Below are 20456 nucleotides of genomic sequence, written 5' to 3'. Positions count from 1 at the left end.
CAGCCCCAGCCTATTCAGCCTCTCCCTATAGCTCAAACCCTCCAACCCTGGCAACATCCTTGTAAATCTTTTCTGAACCCTTTCAAGTTTCACAACATCTTTCCTACAGCGAGTATAAGTATGTGGAGGGAAAAGGCAGTCAGATAGTTTTGAGCTGTACTTACAATCTAATCTCCCCCATTGACAGGGCGCTGGTGATCCACAGGAGGTCCAAAGTTTTAAAGGGAACCAAAACAAAGCTGACATTCGGTGCGAGATTTTTTGCACTCTCTGGGTACATGAAGTGGTGTGTTGTGCGGCTGCCCACGTCTGCTTCAAAGCCGATAGTTGGAGCTTGGTTCATTCTGTAATAAATGAGCACTTTGTGTTTAATTAAAACCCAGAAAGCTATTGTCTACAGTTCTCTGAAAATAAGCTGAAGAGAGAATAAAGTTGGAATAAAACAGAATGATTGACATAGAGGTCATGCCAAACCTGTTACCATGAAACGCAATATCGAAAGAGCTGCTGTGAAGTTTGTTTTTGAATCAAACTTGGGCTGCTAAGTGATAAAGAATGTAATTGCCAGGCAATGAAGATCTCGAAACTTGGAGGACATCATTGACCAGAAACACACCTGGGTCAGTCATGCGAATGCTGTGCCTACAGAAGCACCTCAGAGGTGGGAAGCCTAGATCTGCCTTATAGACAGGCATAGAGACGTAGGGAGCTGAAACTGTGTTGCTGGAAAAGCGCAGCAGGTCAGGCAGCATCCAAGGAGCAGGAGAATCGACGTTTCGGGCATGAGCCCTTCCTCATGCCCGAAACGTCAATTCTCCTGCTCCTTGGATGCTGCCTGACCTGCTGGCTTTTACAGCAACACATTTTCAGCTCTGATCTCCAGCATCTGCGGTCCTCACTTTTTCCATAGAGACGTAGGGAGCAAAGGGATACAGATCCTTAGAAAATAGGCGGCAGATTTAAATAGAGGATATGGGTTGGCACAGGCTTGGAGGGCCAGAGGGCCTGTTTCTGTGCTGTAATGTTCTTTGTTCAAATAAGTCACCTCCTGACTTGTCAGAAACTTTCCAACACTTAAAATGCACGAGTTGGGTTTGTGATGGAATACACTCCACTTGACAGATGAGTGCAGCTCTAACAAATTTAGAACTTTGACACCATTTAGGACAAAGTGGTCCACTTAATCAATACCCTAGCCAATAACATGAATATTTATTCCGTCCAGTACTGCTATGCAGTGGAACGTGTGCACTATCTAAGAATGGATGCTTAGACAAAGAGGTCAATATGTGTTGTGACCCAATGAACAGAAATGCTCTAGGGCTCCAGTGGACAATAGAACAACAGAAAATTTTGGTTGCATCCCTTTAAGTGAACAATAACTTTTAAGTGAATCATAGATTTCCATAAATATCAATGTTAAAGCCAAAGTAAAGTTCCTTCAGACATGTCTCACCAGGAATACAATGGTATAAGTTGAATTATTGTACCACACTGTAGCAGGACTGTGCATTCCTAGTTGAAATAACTTTCAAAATAAAACCAATTATAAATGACATAAGTTATAAAGTACAATACAGAGTGAAATGTTTGAAAGGACAATTCAGTACTATGAATTGAGCAGCTCTAGCCAGTGCAGAAGTTGATTTGTGCAAGTCGTAGCTGAAATATTAGGATTATTTATACCAACCAGCAAAAGCATAGGGTGGGACCTGGAGCTGGGAGGTGGAGCGTGAGGGTAAGGGCAGGAGTGGGTGCAAGTCTCGCAGGCATGGTGGAGCGGGAGGGCAGCTGAAATCCCCGGTGGTTGCAATGGAGCTGGGAGTAATGGAGGAACAGGAACTTCAGCACTAGGCAGCAGGAGCAGAAGCAGTGTAGGAAAGGCAACAGGTGCATCATAAGCCACAGAACAAGTAACTATGTGAAAGAAGACACTATCTTGACAGTACTATATTGCCTACATTAAGGCAAAATAACATTAAGTCAGTCGATGTTTAGCAGGGACTCACTGTCTCTGGTCAGAGTCCCTGCTCCATTGGGACAAAATGCCTGCTTTATTGCAGCATGTTGGACCTTGATGACAGAGGGTTCTCGCTGTAACTCTATCATGATGAAATTCCTTGTTTGTTCAAGGTAAGAGAACCCCATTGTGTTCTGTCTGGTTCCTGAGGCTTTGTGTTCCTTTTCTCAATCTTGCTTGCCTCTTTTGATGCTTCCCTACGTTTCTCTGTTTTTTACATTGTCCTCTCCTCTCTGCCGTATTGCTCTCCATCCTTTTGTTTCCCATTTCGCTCTTCACTACTCCCTTTCCTTTAATAGTTTTCAACCCCCTTGCCCTTTGTCTTTCACCTCTTCTCTTCCATTTACAAGCAACATGACAGGGTGTGGGCAATTCAGCCTCTCTCATGTGATTTTTCTACCTCAGCACCATTTTCCCCACACAATCCCATAACACTTGGTGTCTAGAAAGCTATCAACTTCTGTCATGTACACACTGACGGAAAACCCCAAGGTGTTCTACACTTACATGAGGAACAAGAGGATCAAGAGGGTGGCCAGAGTGAGGGTAGGAGCAATCAGGGATAGCGGAGGGAACTTGTGCCTGGAATTAGAGGAGGTAGGGCATGTCCTTAATGAATACTTTGCTTCAGTATTCAGAGTGAGAGGGCCATTATTGTTTTGTGAAGACAGCGTGAAACAGGCTGATATGCTCAAATAGGTTGATGTTAAGAAGGAGAATGTGCTGCAAATTTTGAAAAACACGGATAGTTAAGTCCCCTGGGCCAAACGGGATATACCCAAGGTTGCTATGGGAAGGGAGGGAAGAGATTTCTGCACCTTTGGCGATGATCTTTGTGTTCTCCCTGTCCACTAGGGTAGTACCAGATGATTGGAGGGTGGCAAATGTTATTCCCTTGCTCAAGAAAGGGAATAGGGATAACTCTGGGAATTACAGATCAGTCAGTCTTTTGTCATCGGTGGGTAAATTATTGGAGAGGATTCTGAGAGAGAGGATTTATGATTATTTGGAAAAGCATAGTTTGATTAGAGATAGTCAGCATGGCTACTCTCATGCCTCACAAGCCTTACTGATTTCTTTGAGGATGTGACAAACTATATTGATGAAGAAAGAGCAGTGGATGTGGTGTTAATGGATTTTAGCAAAGGTTCCCCATGGTAGGCTCATTCAGAAAGTAAGGAGGCATGGATACAGGGAAATTTGGCTGACTGGATACAGAATTGGCTGCCCATAGAGGATAGAGGGTGGTAGTAGATGGAAAGTATTCAGCCTGGAGCTCGGTGACCAGTGATGTTCCGCAGGGATCTGTTCTGGGAACTCTGCTCTTTGTGATTTTTATAAGTAACTTGGATGAGGAAGTAGAAGGGTGAGTGAGTAAGTTTGAAGATGACATGAAGGTTGGTGGAGTTGTGGATAGTGTGGAGGGCTGTGTACATTGCAACAGGACATTGACAGGATGCAGAGCTGGGCTGATAAGTGGCAGATGGAGTTCAATCTGGAAAAGGGTGAAGGGATTTATTTTGGAATGTCAAATTTGAATGCACATTACAGGGGTAAAGGCAGGATTCTTGGCAGTGTGGAGGAAGAGAGGGATTATAGATCCCTCACTGTTGATAGGGTTGTTAAGAAGCCGTATAGTGTGTTGGCTTTCAGTAGCAGGGGATTGAGTTTAAACGCCGTGAGGTTATGCTGCAGCTCTATAAAACCATGGTTAGACTACACTTGGAATATTGTGCTCGATTCTGGTCACCTCATTATAGGAAAGATGTGGAGGCTTTAGACAGGGTGCAGAGGAGATTTACCAGGAAGCTGCCTGGACTGGAGGCATGTCTTATGAAGAAAGGCTGAGAGAGCTAGGGCTTTTCTAACTGGAGTGAAGAAGGATGAAAGGTGACTTGATAGAGGGGTACAAGATGATGAGAGGCATAGATAGTGTGGATAGCTAGAGACTTTTTCCCAGGGTGGAAATAGCTATCATGAGGGCGCATAATTTTAAGGTGATTGAGGGAAGGTTTTCAGAAGATGTCAGAGGTAGGTTCTGAGTGGTTGGTGTTTGGAATGCACTGCCAGCAGTGATAGTAGAGTCAGATACATTAGGGACATTGAAGCGTCTCTTGGATAGTCCCATGGATGATAGTAAAATGAGGGGTATGTAGGTTAGTCTGATCTTAGAGTAGGATAAAAGGTCAGCACAACATCGAGGGCCGAAGGGCCTGTATTGTGCTGTTCTACGTTGTTCAAGATTCAAGACAGCATGCTGGAGCTCATCGCCTCTGTCTGTTATTTTCCTTTTTTCTCTTTTTGCTTGTTCTTTTGCTTTTCCCTTTCAACTTACCTTGGACAGTGAGTCCCCATTGCAGACCGGAGGTAAGTCCCTGGTGCAGTCTGGAGACCAGGATGGAAGCACTGTAATTCTGAACATTTTATTTCTATTTTTAAAATTATTCCTATGTTTTTGTATTTTTAACCTAGTGCTGGTGTTTTTATTTCTTCATTTTTCTAATTTTGCTAATTTAAGAATCCGTACTTGGGTACTATAAGTGGCAACTTGTAAACTTTTCACTTTACTGGTCTCCTTCCTATCGGAAAGATGTTGTGAAACTTGAAAGGGTTCAGAAAAGATTTAAAAGGATATTGCCAGGGTTGGAGGATTTGAGCTATAGGGAGAGGTTGAATAGGCTGGGGCTTTTTCCCCTGGAGCATCGGAGGCTGAGGGGTGACCTTATAGAAGTTTACAAAATTATGAGGGGCATGGATAGGGTAAATGGACAAAGTCTTTTCCCTAAGGTCGGGGAGTCCAGAACTAGAGGGCATAGGTTTAGGGTGAGAGGGGAAAGATATAAAAGAGACCTAAGGGGCAACTTTTTCACGCAGAGGGTGATACGAGTATGGAATGATCTGCCAGAGGAAGTGATGGAGGCTGGTACAATTGCAACATTTAAAAGGCAATAGGAAGGATTTGGAGGGATATGGGCCGGGTGCTGGCAGGTGGGACTAGATTGGGTTGGGATATCTGGTCGGCATGGACGGGTTGGACCAAAGGGTCTGTTTCCATGCTGTACATCTCTATGGCTCTACTCATATGAGTACATGTGATAATAAGGCTAATTGTAATTCAATGAGCTTTCACAGCCATTTGGGTAAAGAATTCCAAAGATGCAGCACCAGTGAAGAAATTCTTCATCTTCCCAATCCTGCCTTTCATTCTGAAACTGTATCCCTTGGTTCTAGACTGCCCCAGACAGGTGGAATAGCTGTCTTTCAGTTACTCCATAGTAAGCATTTTGTAGACTTCAATGAAATCAGCTCTCACTCTTCTAAACCCTAGAGAATTAGGCCCAGTGTCCTCAACCTCTCCTTACAGGCCAATCCTGCCAAGCCAGGAATCAACCTGGTGAAGCTTCATTGTGCTCCTTCTATGGCAAGAACTTCCTTCATTAGGTAAAGAGAACAAAACTATCTGTAATGTGTACAACAGTATGTTCAATGTGCATTCTTTCCCCCCTCCCTACCTGTACTTTATTTTCAGGTGTTCTTTATTCTATATATAAACCACTGAACCCCTCAACTAGATACCAGTTTGCAATTCACTCCCGGTATCCATTATTCCACATATAAACAATCCAAACCCCTTGATTATATTCCAGTCTGTAACTCACTCCTGGTATCCCTTATTTTGTATATAAACCATCTAAACCCATTGATTAAACTCCAATCTGTAACTCACCCTGGATATCCATTATTCTGTACATAAACTATCTGAACCCCTCAATTAGATTCCAATGTGTAACTCACTCCTGGATATCAGTTATTCTACATGTAAACTATCTGAACTGCTCGATTAGATTTCAGTCTGTAACTCACTCCATGGTATCCATTGTTCTATATATAAACTATCTGAACCCCTCAATTAGATTCCAGAGTGTAACTCACTCCTGGTGTCCATTACTCTATATATAAACCATCAAGATCCATCGATTAAATTCCAATCTGTAACTCACTCTGGATATTCATTATTCTATAAATAAACTATCTGGGATTCTTGATTAGATTCTGGACTGTAACTTACTCCTGGATATCTGTTATTCTATATATAAACTATCTGAACCCCTCTGCAACTCACTCCATGGAATCCATTGTTCTATATATAAGCCATCTGAACCCTTCAATCAAATCCCAGTCTTGATCTTACACAATGTACCTAATCTACTTGGAAAACATGACACCTTACAGATAGGTATTCAACTTCAATCACTGCTGGTTGCTTATTTCTTTTCTGTATAAAACCATCTTAAATATGAGATTATTGCCTGATTTGTGTTCATTTATTGTTCACCTTAATGCTTCAAATAATTTTCAGCTTGTGACTTTGTCGCATGTATTTGTTACTTTATATCTTGAATAATATTGTACCCCCCATTTGACATATCTATGTATCCACAAACATAAAAAAAAGTGAGAATCTGAGCGTAACAAGCTGAAGGAAACATGAATTCAACATGACAGTTGCCTTGACAACAGGAATACAGAACAGAGGGAAAATGAAGAAAAGAACATGACCCTCTGCTGAAGTAGGCAAGAGACAGTTTCCTTCGTGAAAAGGGGCAGCAGATGAAATATTAATGTGTCAATTCTCTATTTCTTATGAGAAATCCCAATAACCTAGTTTCCATGGATATGCCTCATCTTGAGAAAACTACTTGGAGTTTGAAAAGGTTGCTGTTTGTTGATTTTGTATGATCAGTCTTTATAGATGTTATATCCAAAGACCTGGTGCAAACTCTCTCAAGGATGGGTGACAGGGCTCAGTGGTTAGCTCAGTGGTTTGATTCCACCCTTGGGGGACTGTCTGTGTGTAATTTGCACATTCTCCTTGTGTCTGCATGGGTTTCCTCCAGGTACTAAGGTTTCCTCCCACAGTCCAAAGATGTACAGGTTAGATGGATTGGCCATAGGAAAGGCAGGGTAGGAATGTAGGTCTCGGTCTGCACTTGATGGACTGAATGGCTTGCTTCCACACTTTAGGGATTCTATGACTCTACCCTCACCTCAACTTCGTTAATATTGAAACTTTTCTGAGGCTCACCAGCAAATGCTAAGGATTTACATCATTTGTCCAAGATTGGGAAGTGAGTGAATGAGTGTAAACGCGAGGTGTGTGTGTGTGTGTGTGTATATATATCTGCCCTGATCTGTACCACTGTGGAACAGAGCTTTCTAACTGGGACTGGGGAATTCTACACACATTCCTGAAGGCTTGGTTTGTGCTGGAAATGTAGTTGTGGTCAGCCACAATATCCCACTGTGCTAATATGGTACAATTCATGAGCATGCCATAGAAATCATCGAATCCCCACAGTGCAAATTGAAGCCATTCTGCCCATTGAGTCTGCACCAACTCTCTGAAGAACATCCCACCATATCTCCATAACCCCACATTGAAATTCAAACACATTCCTTCAACATTAAGAAAGCAGAATAGCATTTCAACCATTCAGGATTGTCCAGGAGATACCAACGATTGAAAATTAATTTGCTGCAGGCAACCCTGAAATAAACCATACTGGCTTTAAAAATGTTTCTTCATATTCTTTGAATTCTTTTGTTTTATTAATTATAGAAATATTGAAAATGGATAAAATGGCTGTTTGATTATAGAGGCAATGGAAGTCTCCAGGAACAGAGCCAGTATCAAGCAGTGTCAGTAATCCTAGGCTAACGTTTTATAAAATGAAACAAAAACAGAAATTGCTGGTGAAACTCAGTAGGTCTGGCTGCATCTGTGGGAGAAAGCAGAGTTAATGTTTCAACACTGGACTCGAAATGTTAACTTTACTTCTGATTGTAGATGTTGGAGCTGCTGAATTTCTCCAGCAATTTCTGTTTTTGTTTCAGATCTCCAGCATTGTTATTTCTTTTTATAAAATGAGACTGGGCTTTTATGGTCCAAATGATGCAACCGATACCTCTGAAATCAAATCGTTGGGTTCAAAACCAGCCAGGGACAATCACAATTTCTTCCTTCACATTACACACACCATTTTCAGGGTCTTTGCCAGTCAACTGAGTGGGCTGCTACATATGAATCAAATATGGAAATTACTATCCTAAGTATTCATTGTTTCTTTCACTCACAGACAAGGAAGCAAAGAAAAAGCTCATAGTCCTTCCTGTTAATTCGAGCTTTGTAAACAGATTCACACCATGGTGTCATGACTAGCAACAGCAACTTCAAGAGACATGTTGCTATTGGTAACAGCCAGAGCTGCTCCCTGGGTGGTTCAGGCTGCATCTCAAACAAATCAAGCAGCTTCGGGAAATGGCCCAGGCTCCATACTTTCAGCAATTTATGAGTAGATTCCGAGCGATTCAACCCTGTTTGTTCTTTAATACATGCTGCATCTGATCCCTGTGTATCATTGGCACTGGTCTGCACCAACACTGAACCCTGTGAAATTTATACATCTTTATATCTGCCAGGAATGAGTTATCATGTTACCCGAGTAACAAACACATTGAGATTTACCATCAAACTGGGTCATTCAACACATCTGGTCTATTTATTCTTCCATTGCTGGGTATAGACAATGTGGGATTTGTGTCATGGCAGGAGATTAGCAAAGGCCCATGCAAGCACTGTTCTAGTGCAATAGAGTCATACAGCATGAAAACAGACCCTCCAGTCCAACTTGTCCATGATGACCAGATATCCTCAGCTGATCTAGTCTCATTTGCCAGCATTTGGTCCATATCCCTGTAAACCCTTCCTATGCATTGCCTATCTGGATGTCTTTTAAATACTGTAATTGTACCAGCCTCCACCACCTCCTCTGGCAGCTCGATCCATACATGCACCAGCCTCTCTGTAAAAACATTGCCTCTTAGGTCTCTTTTAAATCATTCCCCTCTCACCTTAAACCTATGCCCTCTAGTTTTGGTTTCTCCCGCTTATCTGTCCATGCCTCTCATGGTTTTATAAACCTCTATAAGGAGACACCAAAGCCTCTGACGCTCTGGGGAAAATAGCCCCAGCATATTCAGCTGTTCCTCATAGCTCAAACCCTGCAATCCTGGCAACGTCCTTGTAAATCTTTTCTGTACCATCTCAAGTTTAACAACAACTTTCCCATAACAGGGAGACCAGAATTGAAAGCATTATTCCAAAAAGTGGCCTCACTGAAGTCCTGCACAGTCACAACATGACTTCTCAACTCCTACACGCAATGCACTGACCAATGAAGGCAAGTGTACAAAATGCCTTCTTCACTTCCCTGTCTACCTGCAATTCCCATTCCACTTCCAGGGAGTTATGCTCCTGGACCCCTAGGTCTTTTGATATGCAAAGTTCTGGGAGACACTCCTCAGGAAACACCTAAATTATACAGTTCCCTCTTGCTTTAAAGTGTGAAGAGAAAGTGAGCGATAATGCCACTGCATTTGTAATCCCGAAGCCTGGCCCCATGCTCTGGAGTTACAAAATGCAATGCAGTAACTCACCAAAGTTCCTTTAACCACACCTTCTAAATCTACGATCTTTACCCTTTAGAAGGACAATAGCAGCTCGGAATGGAATGCAGGGTCCCCTCCAAGCCACTCACCATCCTGACTTGGGAATATATCACTGTTCCTTCAGTGCCCCGGGTCAAAACCCTGGAACTCCCTCTCTAAGCACATTATGCATGCTCCAACATCTCAAAGATTATACTGATTCAAGAAGACAGCTCAGCATCACATTCTCCAAGGTATTTGCAATGGGCAATAAACACTGGCTTAGCCAATAACACCCATATCCTGTGAATGATTAATTTAAAAAGACTTCAAATCCTCCAGAGCTTGTGGATCTAAATTCAGTTCAATTAATGTGGAACAAAACCTAGTCTCAGTAATACTGGCTAATTGCATGACTGCAGAGAAAGAAGCAAGTTGTTTAGTGAGTCCTTGTCAGTAGTTCAGGACTTTTCTATTTTTAAGTTTTAAAATAGTTTAAAAATTGGTGATAAAAGTTAATAAAATGTATAAAAAGCAACATAAATAAATAATGTAATTAAATAATAATTTAAGGTCAGAGTAGCAGCTATTCATTCTCCCAGGTTGACCTTTACCTGTTCCTTTGTCTGCCTCATTGTTGTTCTCTCTCTCTGGGCTCCATCTCCACTTCCTGTTTACAGACACTCCTTTTAGTCACCCCCATCTTCAGCACATATATCAATCTTTTCCTAGCTACAACCAGTTTGGAAGAAGTTCACTGGATATACAAGATGTTAACTCTGCTTTCTCTCCACAGATGCTGCCAGACTTGCTCAGTTTCTCCAGCAATTTCTGTTTTTGTTCTGAAGAATCGTAGTCTGCAAGGCTGTCAAAATGAAAGAGGGGAACCTTCACTCGCTCCCAGGTCCTGTTCAGTCTACCGATGGGAGCAACCTGAAAACTTCAGGCTACAGAAGCCACTGGAGCTGCTGAACTCGGACTTCAGGTTTGCAATTCTTTCATTTTGGAAGGAGAATCTGCAAGTATTCCGACAAGAGCAGAGAGTGACCTCATTTCCATCCTCATACATAAATTTGACTCTTCCTTCCTTTAAATCTCTTTACAGCATTATATCATTTACTTATTTGGGTTTTTGGATTACATGCATACAAGCTGACATTTTCCAAGCTATCATCAGTTCTGAAGAAGGCTCACTGGACCCGAACTAGTAACTGATTTCTCTTCACAGGTGCTGCCAGACCTGCTGAGCCTTTCCGGCAACTTCTGATTTTGTTTCTGATTTACAGCATCTGCAGTCCTTTTGGTTTTTAATACATAAACCTAATACATGAGGAACCTCGATTATCCGAAGGACACGGGCGGAGAGTACTGCGTTCAGTTAATCGATAATTGAATGCCGGGTAACACAGGCAAAAGTGAGGACTGCAGATGCTGGAAACCAGAGTTTAGATCAGAGTGGTGCTGGGAAAGCACAGCAGGTCAGGCAGCATCCGAGGAGCAGGAATAGAAGCAGGGAGCCTCCAGGGTGGAGAGATATGTGGCGGGGGAAGATAGCAAAGAGTACAATAGGTGAATAGGGGTGGGGTTGGAGGTGATAGGTCAGAGGGGAGGGTGGAGCAGATAGGTGGGAAGGGAGATTGACAGGTAGGACAGGTCATGAGAATATTGTTGAGCTGGAAGTTTGGAACTGGGGTAAGGTGGGGGAAGGGGAAATGAGGAAACTGGTGAAATCCACATTGATGCCCTGGGGTTGAAGTGTTCTGAGGGCTGCCCTCTCTCCTGTTCCGCGTCGTATATAACCTTTTTCTGAACTCATCGGGAAGGTTATGAGCGTATGAGGGCTGACTCTCCGGGGTAGTGGAGTCACTATGGTCAAAGCCCCTCCGTAAATGTCATCTCCTTCTGCTCAGACCCTCTGCTGGGGCAGACTGATTTACGTGTGTGACCAGCTCAAACCAGCCTTGCTGTCAAGATGAATCAAGGCAAGAATGACAGTAGTCTTTGGGAACTGGGTAGACTAATCCTTTGTCTACTTCACTGTCAGGTCAGATTACCTGAAGGTGCTGGGGATATAGTTAGGAGGTCCTAAGGTAAGTACAACAATGATGCAATGAGGAAAGGATGCTGCTGAGGACCTTTCAGCACAGTAAACCGAGAGGCTAGAAATAGTCAAACTCCTTGGACTGTGTACTTTACAAAGAATGTATACAGTACATCAAGGTTATGGATAATGTAATGAGGCACCTTATCTTCGATACAGAAATTTAGATCTATTGCATGTTCCATCTGGAAATGTTTTGCTCTCTGACTGTTTACCTGACTTTGTAAATATTAAGACTGTTACAACTGGGTCAAGTGGAATATGTTGTCTAGCGACATGTTAACAAGTCCTGTCATATTCAAGTCAAAATGTTTTTGCAGTGTTTACGCATGTTAGGAGTAAGGTATATTGCAATATTCAAAAACGCCAGCAGCATCAGCACTCTGCAGTTCTGCAATAACACCAATATCACTCTCAGGGAGAGCGAGGTCAGGGATGGATGGGGAGCTGGGTGGAGGGGTGAGGTGGGTTTTGGTGGTCAGGTCGGAAGTGAAGAAGTGTTGGGGGAGGTTTAACAGTTTGGAGGGGTGACTGGACAGACATAGGATATACACCAAAGGATGTACCCCACCATTACCCTCTTATACTCAGTTGGGTTACAAAAAAAAGGCCTTCAAACTCCCACCTGTGCGCTCATGCCAACCACAATATTTGAGTTTGGAATACTGTGTTCAATTCTATTCTCTCAGCAAGAGGAAAGATGTTGTTAAACTTGAAAAGGTTCAAAAAAGATTTACAAGGATGTTGCCATGGTCCGAGGGTTTGGGTTATAGGGAGAGATTGAATAGGCTGGGGCTACTTTCTCTAAAGCATTAGAGGCTGAGGGGTGACCTTATAGAGGTTTATAAAATCATGAGGGGCATGGATAGGGTGAATAGTCAGGGTTTTTTGCCTAGGGTGGGGGAGTCGAAAACTAGAACGCAGAGGTTTAAATTGAGAGGGGCAAGATTTAAAAGGGATGTAAGGGCAATTTTTTCATGCAGAGGGTGGTACATGTTTGGAATGAGCTGCCAGAGGAAGTTGTGGAGACTGGTACAATTACAACATTTTAAAGGCATCTCGTTGGGTCCATGAAATGGAAGGGTTGAGAGGGATATGAGCCAAATGCTGGCAAATGGGACTAGACTAATTTAGGATATCTGGTCCACATGGATGAATTGGACAGAAGAGCCTGTTTCCGTGCTGTACAACTTCATGACTCTATGAATCAACTGACTTGTTAACAGCTCAATCTGCCCATTAGTTTCTTCCCCAAAAAATTGGAAAGTTGGCTGCCAACTTTGGCGCCCCCTCACCTATTTTCGGGGAAACAGGTCAGGGACGGTTGAGAAGGGGGTGTTCCAGTCATCTCTCATTTTTATGTTCAATAGCCCAATTTTAAATAATACCTGTGATCATTTGGATCGGGAAACGACACATTTTCGTGATGAAGTGAAGTTAGTAGGAATCACAGCACAAATATTAGGCTGCATATTCTTTTCAGAAGCTAACATTTTCATTCTTACAATGCAAGTTGAAATCACATTAAGCGACATTTTAATACCAAATCTATGACCATGTGGATAAACATTTGCATGATAACCTCATAGATGTGTAACACATTGGTTAAATTTGGAGATTAAGAAATGTTATTTGGAGCCTTTAATGCATTTATTATCAATATCACTCCTATGATTTCAAAATCCAGATCGCATAGAAACAGGAGACCATCAGCCCCATGCATTGTTTGCCCATTCAACGAGAGCATTTCGAATATTCCTACCTTTTAAAAGAAGTACACGTGCTGATTTTAACAAGTACAGATACACACACAGCAAGAGTTTAATGGTGATGTAATTATGCTTAGCTTGGATCAGTTAGCACTCTAACTTCTGAATCAAAAGGTTGTAAGTTTGATGCCCCATTTGGTTAGCAAATGCAGCAGGTTAGCACTGCTGCCTCACAGCATCGGGGACCCGGGTTAAATTCCGCCTTCAGGTGACTGCCTGTGTGGAGTCTGCACATTCTCCCTCTGTGTGGGTTTCCTCCGGATGCTCCAATTTCCTCCCACAGTTCAAACATGTGCAGGTTATGTGGATTGGCCATGCTAAATTGTCCATTTTGTCCAATGATGTCCAAGCTAGGTGGGTTAGCCATGGGATATGCAGGGTTACAGGAATAGGGGAGATGTCTGGGTCTGGGTGTGATGCTCTTTGGAAGGTTGGTGTGGACTCAAGGGGCTGAATGGCCTGCTTCCGCACATTTAGGGATTCTATGGTCCGCTGACAGAGCTGTTGGGTGGCAAGTGAACTGCAGGTTCCAGGGTTTGGAAGAGTTAAACATATTAAGTGATCTTGACAGGAGGAATGACCGGTTTTGAATGTAAAGAGTGCCTTGTTACTGACTGATTAAGTGGTAATCACTTTCACTTTCACTCATTGTAAGGAATGAAATTTCAAGCCAGCTTTGCATCACTGCTCTGGAAAACAGTCAAAACGGAAATGAAACAATCTGCAAATATATGTCACCGATTTTTATTTGGATTCCAAAAATTGGTGGTGCATGTAATTAAGAAGTAATTAACCTGGATTCTTTTCAGAATGGTCTGTGGTCTGAGGCTGAAAATGCTCTGTTCTGTTGAATTAGTGTTTTGAACTTGAAGATGGGGGTTCCTTAGAGGATGTGAAGAATAGAGGGGAGCTTGTTGTTGATCATCGGGTCTTTTTAGTACAGGTTCAGCTTCTGCAATTCATCATAACCGGGCAACTCAATAATTAAGAGAGTGATATGCTCATAGGATTAGCTGTAGATAGAGTCACAGAGATGTACAGCACGGAAACAGACCCTTCAGTCCAACTCGTCCATGCCAACCAGATTTCCTAATCTAATCGAGTTCCATTTGCCAGCACTTGGTCTATATCCCCCTAAACCCTTCCTATTCATATACCCATTCAGATGCCTTTTAAATGTTGTAATTGTACTAGCCTCCACCACTTCCTTTGTTAGCTCATTCCATACACGCACCACCCTCTGCGTGGAAAAGTTGCCCCTTAGGTCCCTTTTAAATTTTTCTCCCTCTCACTTTAAACCTACGCCCTCTCGTTCTGGACTCTCCCACCCCAGGGAGAAAACCTTGTCTATTTATCCTACCTATGCTCCTCATGATTTTATAAACCTCTATAAGGTCACCTCTCAGCCTCCAACACTCCAGGGAAAACAGCTCCAGCCTATTCAGTCTCTCCCTATAGCTCAAACCTTCCAACCCTGGAAACATGCTTGTAAATCTTTTCTGAACCCTTTCAAGTTTCACAACATCCTTCTGATAGGAGGGAGACCAGAATTGCACACAATATTCCAACGTCCTGTACAGCCGCAACATGACCTCCCAACTTCTATACTCAATACTCTGACCAATAAAGGAAAGCATACCAAATGCCTTCTTCACTATCCTATCTACCTGAGACTTCACTTGCAAGGAGCAATGAACCTGCTTTCCAAAGACGTTCGTAGTGGATAAATGCTGGAATAGCCCAGTGTGTTTAAGAGCTTGGTTCTGTGCTGTAAATTCAATGGGACACGAGATGCTTTGTAGAGGTGTTTGTACAACTTTTTTCATATCATCGAACATTAGAAGTGCTTCACAGCCAATGAAGTACTTTTTGAAGTATAAGGACTGTTATATGATCAGAAAAACAGCAAGCAATTAGCACGTACGTTCCCACAAACAGCAACGTGATAATGAACAGACACTATCTGTTGATTTTATAAACCTCTATAAGGTCACTCCTCAGCCTCCAACACTCCAGGGAAAACAGCTCCAGCCTATTCAGTCTCTCTCTATAGCTCAAACCTTCCAACCCTGGAAACATGCTTGTAAATCTTTTCTGAACCCTTTCAAGTTTCACAACATCCTTCTGATAGGAGGGAGACCAGAATTGCACACAATATTCCAACGTCCTGTACAGTCGCTGGATTTTTTGCAGCTTTTTAACAAAGGGTAAATGTTGGTCCTGCTCTTTTTCAAAATAGCGTCATGAATTTTGTCCTTCCACTCAAATTGGCAGATTGGTTTGATGACTTGGATGAAAGTTGGCACCTCTGAGGGCGCAGCTCTCCTTTGATTTTGTGCTCAAACCCTAGAGTGAGATTTTGAAGCCTGGACTTTATAATTCCAAGGCAGGAGGCTGATCAACAGAGCTACGGGGATGTCTGAATATTGCAAAATCTCCTGACAGCTCCATCTATTGTCCTGCTAGGATCACAAGCTCATCTTATTGTGAGAACCCAACTTTCATCCTTTCAAGATGCATTATTTAATAAAGAATTCAATAAAAATTTCAAGCAGAGGAAGCTACAAGGCTGAGGAGTTTGTTTGGGGCAGTGGGATTTTTCTTACAAAAGTCAGCCTCCTGATCTATAAGCTTTGGTGTCATATTTTGTTGAGCAGTTAGTTCACAGGTCAGACAATATCTCTGATATAACAAAAACCGAAATTGTTGGAAAAGCTCAGCAGGTCTGGCAGCATCTGTGGAGAGCTTCGCTGGAGCACCACAGCAAGCTCGAGACAGAGATGTTGGCCAGGGAACATAGGAAGCATACATAAGGTCTATGGAGGATGGGAACAGACGAAGCTCTTCAAGTATAAAGAAACTAGGAAAGGACTTAAACAAGGAATTAGAAGGGCTAAAAGAGGTCATAAAAAATCATTAGCAAACAGGATTAAAGAGAATCCCAAGGGTTTTTACATATATGTAAAAAGCAGGAGGTTAGCCAGGGAAAGGGTTGGCCCACTCAAGGACAAACATGGGAACCTGTATGTGGAGCCGATGAGGTAGGTGAGGTCCTAAACAAATACTTTGTATCGGTATTCACTGAAGAGAGAGCATTGGTGGAGGATGATTTCAGGAAAGGGAATGTCGAGTTTCTAAGCCAAGTTGCTATTAAAAAGGAAGCGGTGTTGTGCATCTTAAAAATGATTAAATTAGATAAGTCCCTCGGTCATAATGAGATCTACCACAGAATATTGGAGGAAGGTAAGAGACAAATTGCTGGAGCACTGAGAGACATCTTTGTATCCTCTCTGGCCACAGGTGAGGTCCCAGTGGACTGGAGGATAACTCATGTTGCCACATTGTTTAAGAAGGGTAACTGGGATAATCCAGGAAATTACAGCCTTATGAGTCTCATGTCAGTGGTAGGGAAGTTATTGGAAAAGATTCTCAGGGACAATATCTACACACATTTCGAAGTAAATGGACATATTAGAAATAGACAGCATGGTTTTGTGCAGGGGAGATTGTGCCTGACTAACTTGATCAAGTTTCTTGAGGAGGTAACAAAGATGATTGATGAGGGAAAAGCAGTTGATATTTTCTACGTGGACTTCAGTAAAGAGTAACAAAAATCACACAACACCAGGTTATAGTCTAACAGGTTTATTTGGAAGCACTAGCTTTTGGAGCGCTGCTCCTTGGTCAAGTGGTTGTGGAGTATAAGATCGTAAGACACAGAATTTATAGGAAAAGTTTACAGTGTGATGCAACTGAAATTATATATTAAAAAAGACCTGGATTGTTTGGCAAGATAGATACAGAACTGGCTTAGTCATAGTAGACAGAGGTTAGCGGTGGAAGGATGCCTTTTGGAATGGAGAGTGTGACCAATGGTGTTCTACAAGGATCAGTGCTGGGACTTCTGCTGTTCACGATCATAAATGATTTAGAGGAAAACGTAGTTGGTCTAATTAGTAAGTTTGCAGACAATACAAACATTAGTGGAGTTGCAGATAGTGGGGAGGATTGTCAGAGCATATAGCAAGATATAAATCAGTTGGAAGCATGGAGAGGAAAATAACAGATGGTGTTTAACCTGGACAAATGTGAGATGATGCGTTTTGGAAAGTCAAGTACAGATGGAAATTAGAAGGTGAATAGCAGAACCCTCAGGAGTATTGATATGCAGTGGGATCTGGGTGTGCAGGTCCACAGATCACTGAATGTGGTAGCGCAGGTAGATACTAGTTAAAAAAGGCCTATGGCATGCTTGCCTTCTTTGGAAGGGGCATTGAGTATAAGGATAGGCAAGTTATGCTGCAGCTTTATAGAACTTCAGTTAGGCCACACATTCAGTAAGGGAATAGAGGGATATGGATCCTGTAAGTGAAGACAGTTTTAGTAATGGAAAGTTATTACAGAGGAGGAAGTGCTGGATGTCTTGAAACACATAAAAGTGGATAAATCCCCAGGACATGATCAGGTGTACCCTCAAACTCTGTGGGAAGCGAGCGAAGTGATTGCTGGGCCTCTTGCTGAGATATTTGTATCATCAATAGTCACAGGTGAGGTGCCGGAAGACTGGAGGTTGGCTAATGTGGTGCCACTCTTTAAGAAAGGAGGTAAGGACAAGTCAGGGAACTATAGACCAGTGAGCCTGACATCGGTAGTGGGCAAGTTGTTGGAGGGAATCCTGAGGGACAGGATGTACATGTATTTGGAAAGGCAAGGACTGATTAGGGATAGTCAACATGGCTTTGTGCATGGGAAATCATGTCTCACAAATTTGGTTGAGTTTTTGGAAGAAGTAACAAAGAGAATTGATGAGGGCAGAGCAGTAGATGTGATCTATATGGACTCCAGTAAGGCATTCGACAAGGTTCCACATGGGAGACTGATTAGCAAGGTTAGATCTCATGGAATAAAGGGAGAACTAGCCATTTGGATACAGAACTGGCGCAAAGGTAGAAGACAGAGGGTGGTGGTAGAGGGTTGTTTTCAGACTGGAGACCTGTGACCAGAGGAGTGCCACAAGGATCGCTGCTGGGTCTACTACTTTTCATCATTTATATGAATGATTTGAATGTGAGCATAAGAGGTATAGTTAGTAAGTTTGCAAATGACACCAAAATTGGAGGTGTAGTGGACAGCAAACAAGGTGACCTCAGATTACAATGGGATCTTGATCAGATGGGCCAATGGGCTGAGAAGATGGAGTTTAATTCAGATAAATGCGAGGTGCTGCATTTTGGGAAAGCAAATCTTAGCAGGACTTATACACTTAATGGTAAAGTCCGAGGGAATGTTGCTGAACAAAGAGACCTTGGAGTACAGGTTCATAGCTCCTTGAAAGTAGAGTCGCAGGTAGATAGGATAGTGAAGAAGGCGTTTGGTATACTTTCCTTTATTGGTTAGAGTACTGAGTACAGGAGTTGGGAGGTCATGTTGCGGCTGTACAGGACATTGGTTAGGCCACTGTTGGAATATTGCGTGCAATTCTGGTCTCCTTCTTATCGGAAAGATGTTGTAAAACGTGAAGGGGTTCAGAAAAGATTTAGAGTCATAGAGTCATAGAGATGTACAGCATGGAAACAGACCCTTCGGTCCAACCCGTCCATGCCCGACCAGATATCCCAAACCAATCTAGTCTCACTTGCCAGCACCCGGCCCATATCCTTCCAAACTCTTCCTGTTCATATACCCATCCAAATGCCTCTTAAATGTTACAATTGTACCAGCCTCCACCACTTCCTCTGGCAGCTCATTCCATACACGTACCACCCTCTACGTGAAAAAGTTGCCCCTTAGGTCTCTTTCATATCTTTCCCCTCTCACCCTAAACCTATGCCCTCTAGTTCTGGACTCCCAGACCCCAGGGAAAAGAGTTTGCCTATTTATCCTATCTATGCCCCCTCATAATTTTGTAAACCTCAAAAAGGACACCCCAGGGAAAACAGCCCCAGCCTGTTCAGCCTTTCCCCTGTAGCTCAGATCCTCCAACCCTGGCAACATCCTTGTAAATCTTTTCTGAACCCTTTCAAGTTTCATAACATCTTTCCGATAGGAAGGAGACCAGAATTGCACACAATATTCCAACAGTGGCCTAACCAATGTCCTGTACAGCCGCAACATGACCTCCCAACTCCTGTACTCAATACTCTGACCAATAAAGGAAAACATACCAAATGCCTTCTTCACTATCCTATCTACCTGCGACGGATGCTGCCAGGGTTAGAGGATTTGAGCTATAAGGAGAGATTGAATAAGCTAGGGCTGTTTTCCCTGGAGTGTCAGAGGCTGAGGGGTGACCGTATAGAGGTTTATAAAATCAGGAGGGGCATGGATAGAATAAATGGACAAGTTTTTTCCTTGGAGTGGGGGAGTCCAGAACTAGAGGGCGTAGGTTTAGAGTGGGAGGAGAAAGATATAAAAGAGACCTAAGGGGCAACTTTTTCATGCAAAGGGTAGTGCATGTATGGATTGAGCTGCCAGAGGATGTGGCGAAGACTAATACAATTGCAACATTTAAAAGGCATTTGGATGGGTATATGAATAGGAAGGGTTTGGAGGGATATAGGCCAGGTGCTGGCAGGTGGGACTAGATTGGGTTGGGATATCTGGTCAGCATGGACGGGTTGGACCGAAGGGTCTGTTTCCGTGCTGTACATCTCTATGACAAAATGTGTCGACATAGGCTTGGAGGCCGAAGGGCCTGTTCCGGTGCTGTATTGTTCTTTTTTCTTCTTTGGGACACAGTGGTGTGTTGAAGTAGCAGGCAATGGGAAGCTCAGGGTCTTTTTTGCAGACGGAATGTAAGTATTCTGTGAAGCAGTCACCTAGTCTGTGCTTTGCTTCCCCAGCGTAGAGCAGGCTCGACAAGGGGAGAAAAATTGAGCCGAGATAAGAAGGTATGAGCTCTGTGGGGCAGGAGCAGGCAGAAAAAAATGGGCCTGACGGAGGTCCTGTTTGTGAATTCCAGTTCTCCCATGTTATTACCCTAACTCCTACACACTAGGCCTTGTTATCACATGATCTGCTATTCCAGACAACCTGTCATTAGGTACTAATAGGCTCCATTAGTAGCTATTCGTTCTCC

The 20456-nt window shown here is 42.9% G+C and overlaps 1 protein-coding gene across 9 annotated transcripts in view; it reads right to left on the bottom strand.

The window, feature by feature from the left end:
- Nucleotides 1–20456, bottom strand: part of st3gal2 (ST3 beta-galactoside alpha-2,3-sialyltransferase 2) — a 340428-nt gene that overhangs the window by 32150 nt on the left and 287822 nt on the right. For all 9 annotated transcript variants that reach the window (XM_087996080.1, XM_087996082.1, XM_087996078.1 and 6 more), the window contains one exon: nucleotides 165–344. In XM_087996080.1, the coding sequence (XP_087852206.1) occupies nucleotides 165–344 (180 nt within the window). The remainder of the gene's footprint in view (nucleotides 1–164; nucleotides 345–20456) is intronic.

Source organism: Chiloscyllium plagiosum, unplaced genomic scaffold (assembly GCF_037043375.1).
Source record: "Chiloscyllium plagiosum isolate Xiang-an unplaced genomic scaffold, Cpla_swu_hap1 HiC_scaffold_17, whole genome shotgun sequence".
Taxonomy (NCBI): Eukaryota; Metazoa; Chordata; class Chondrichthyes; order Orectolobiformes; family Hemiscylliidae; genus Chiloscyllium; species Chiloscyllium plagiosum.
Note: the sequence above shows the minus strand (reverse complement) of the source record. Positions and strands in the feature narration are given on the sequence as shown.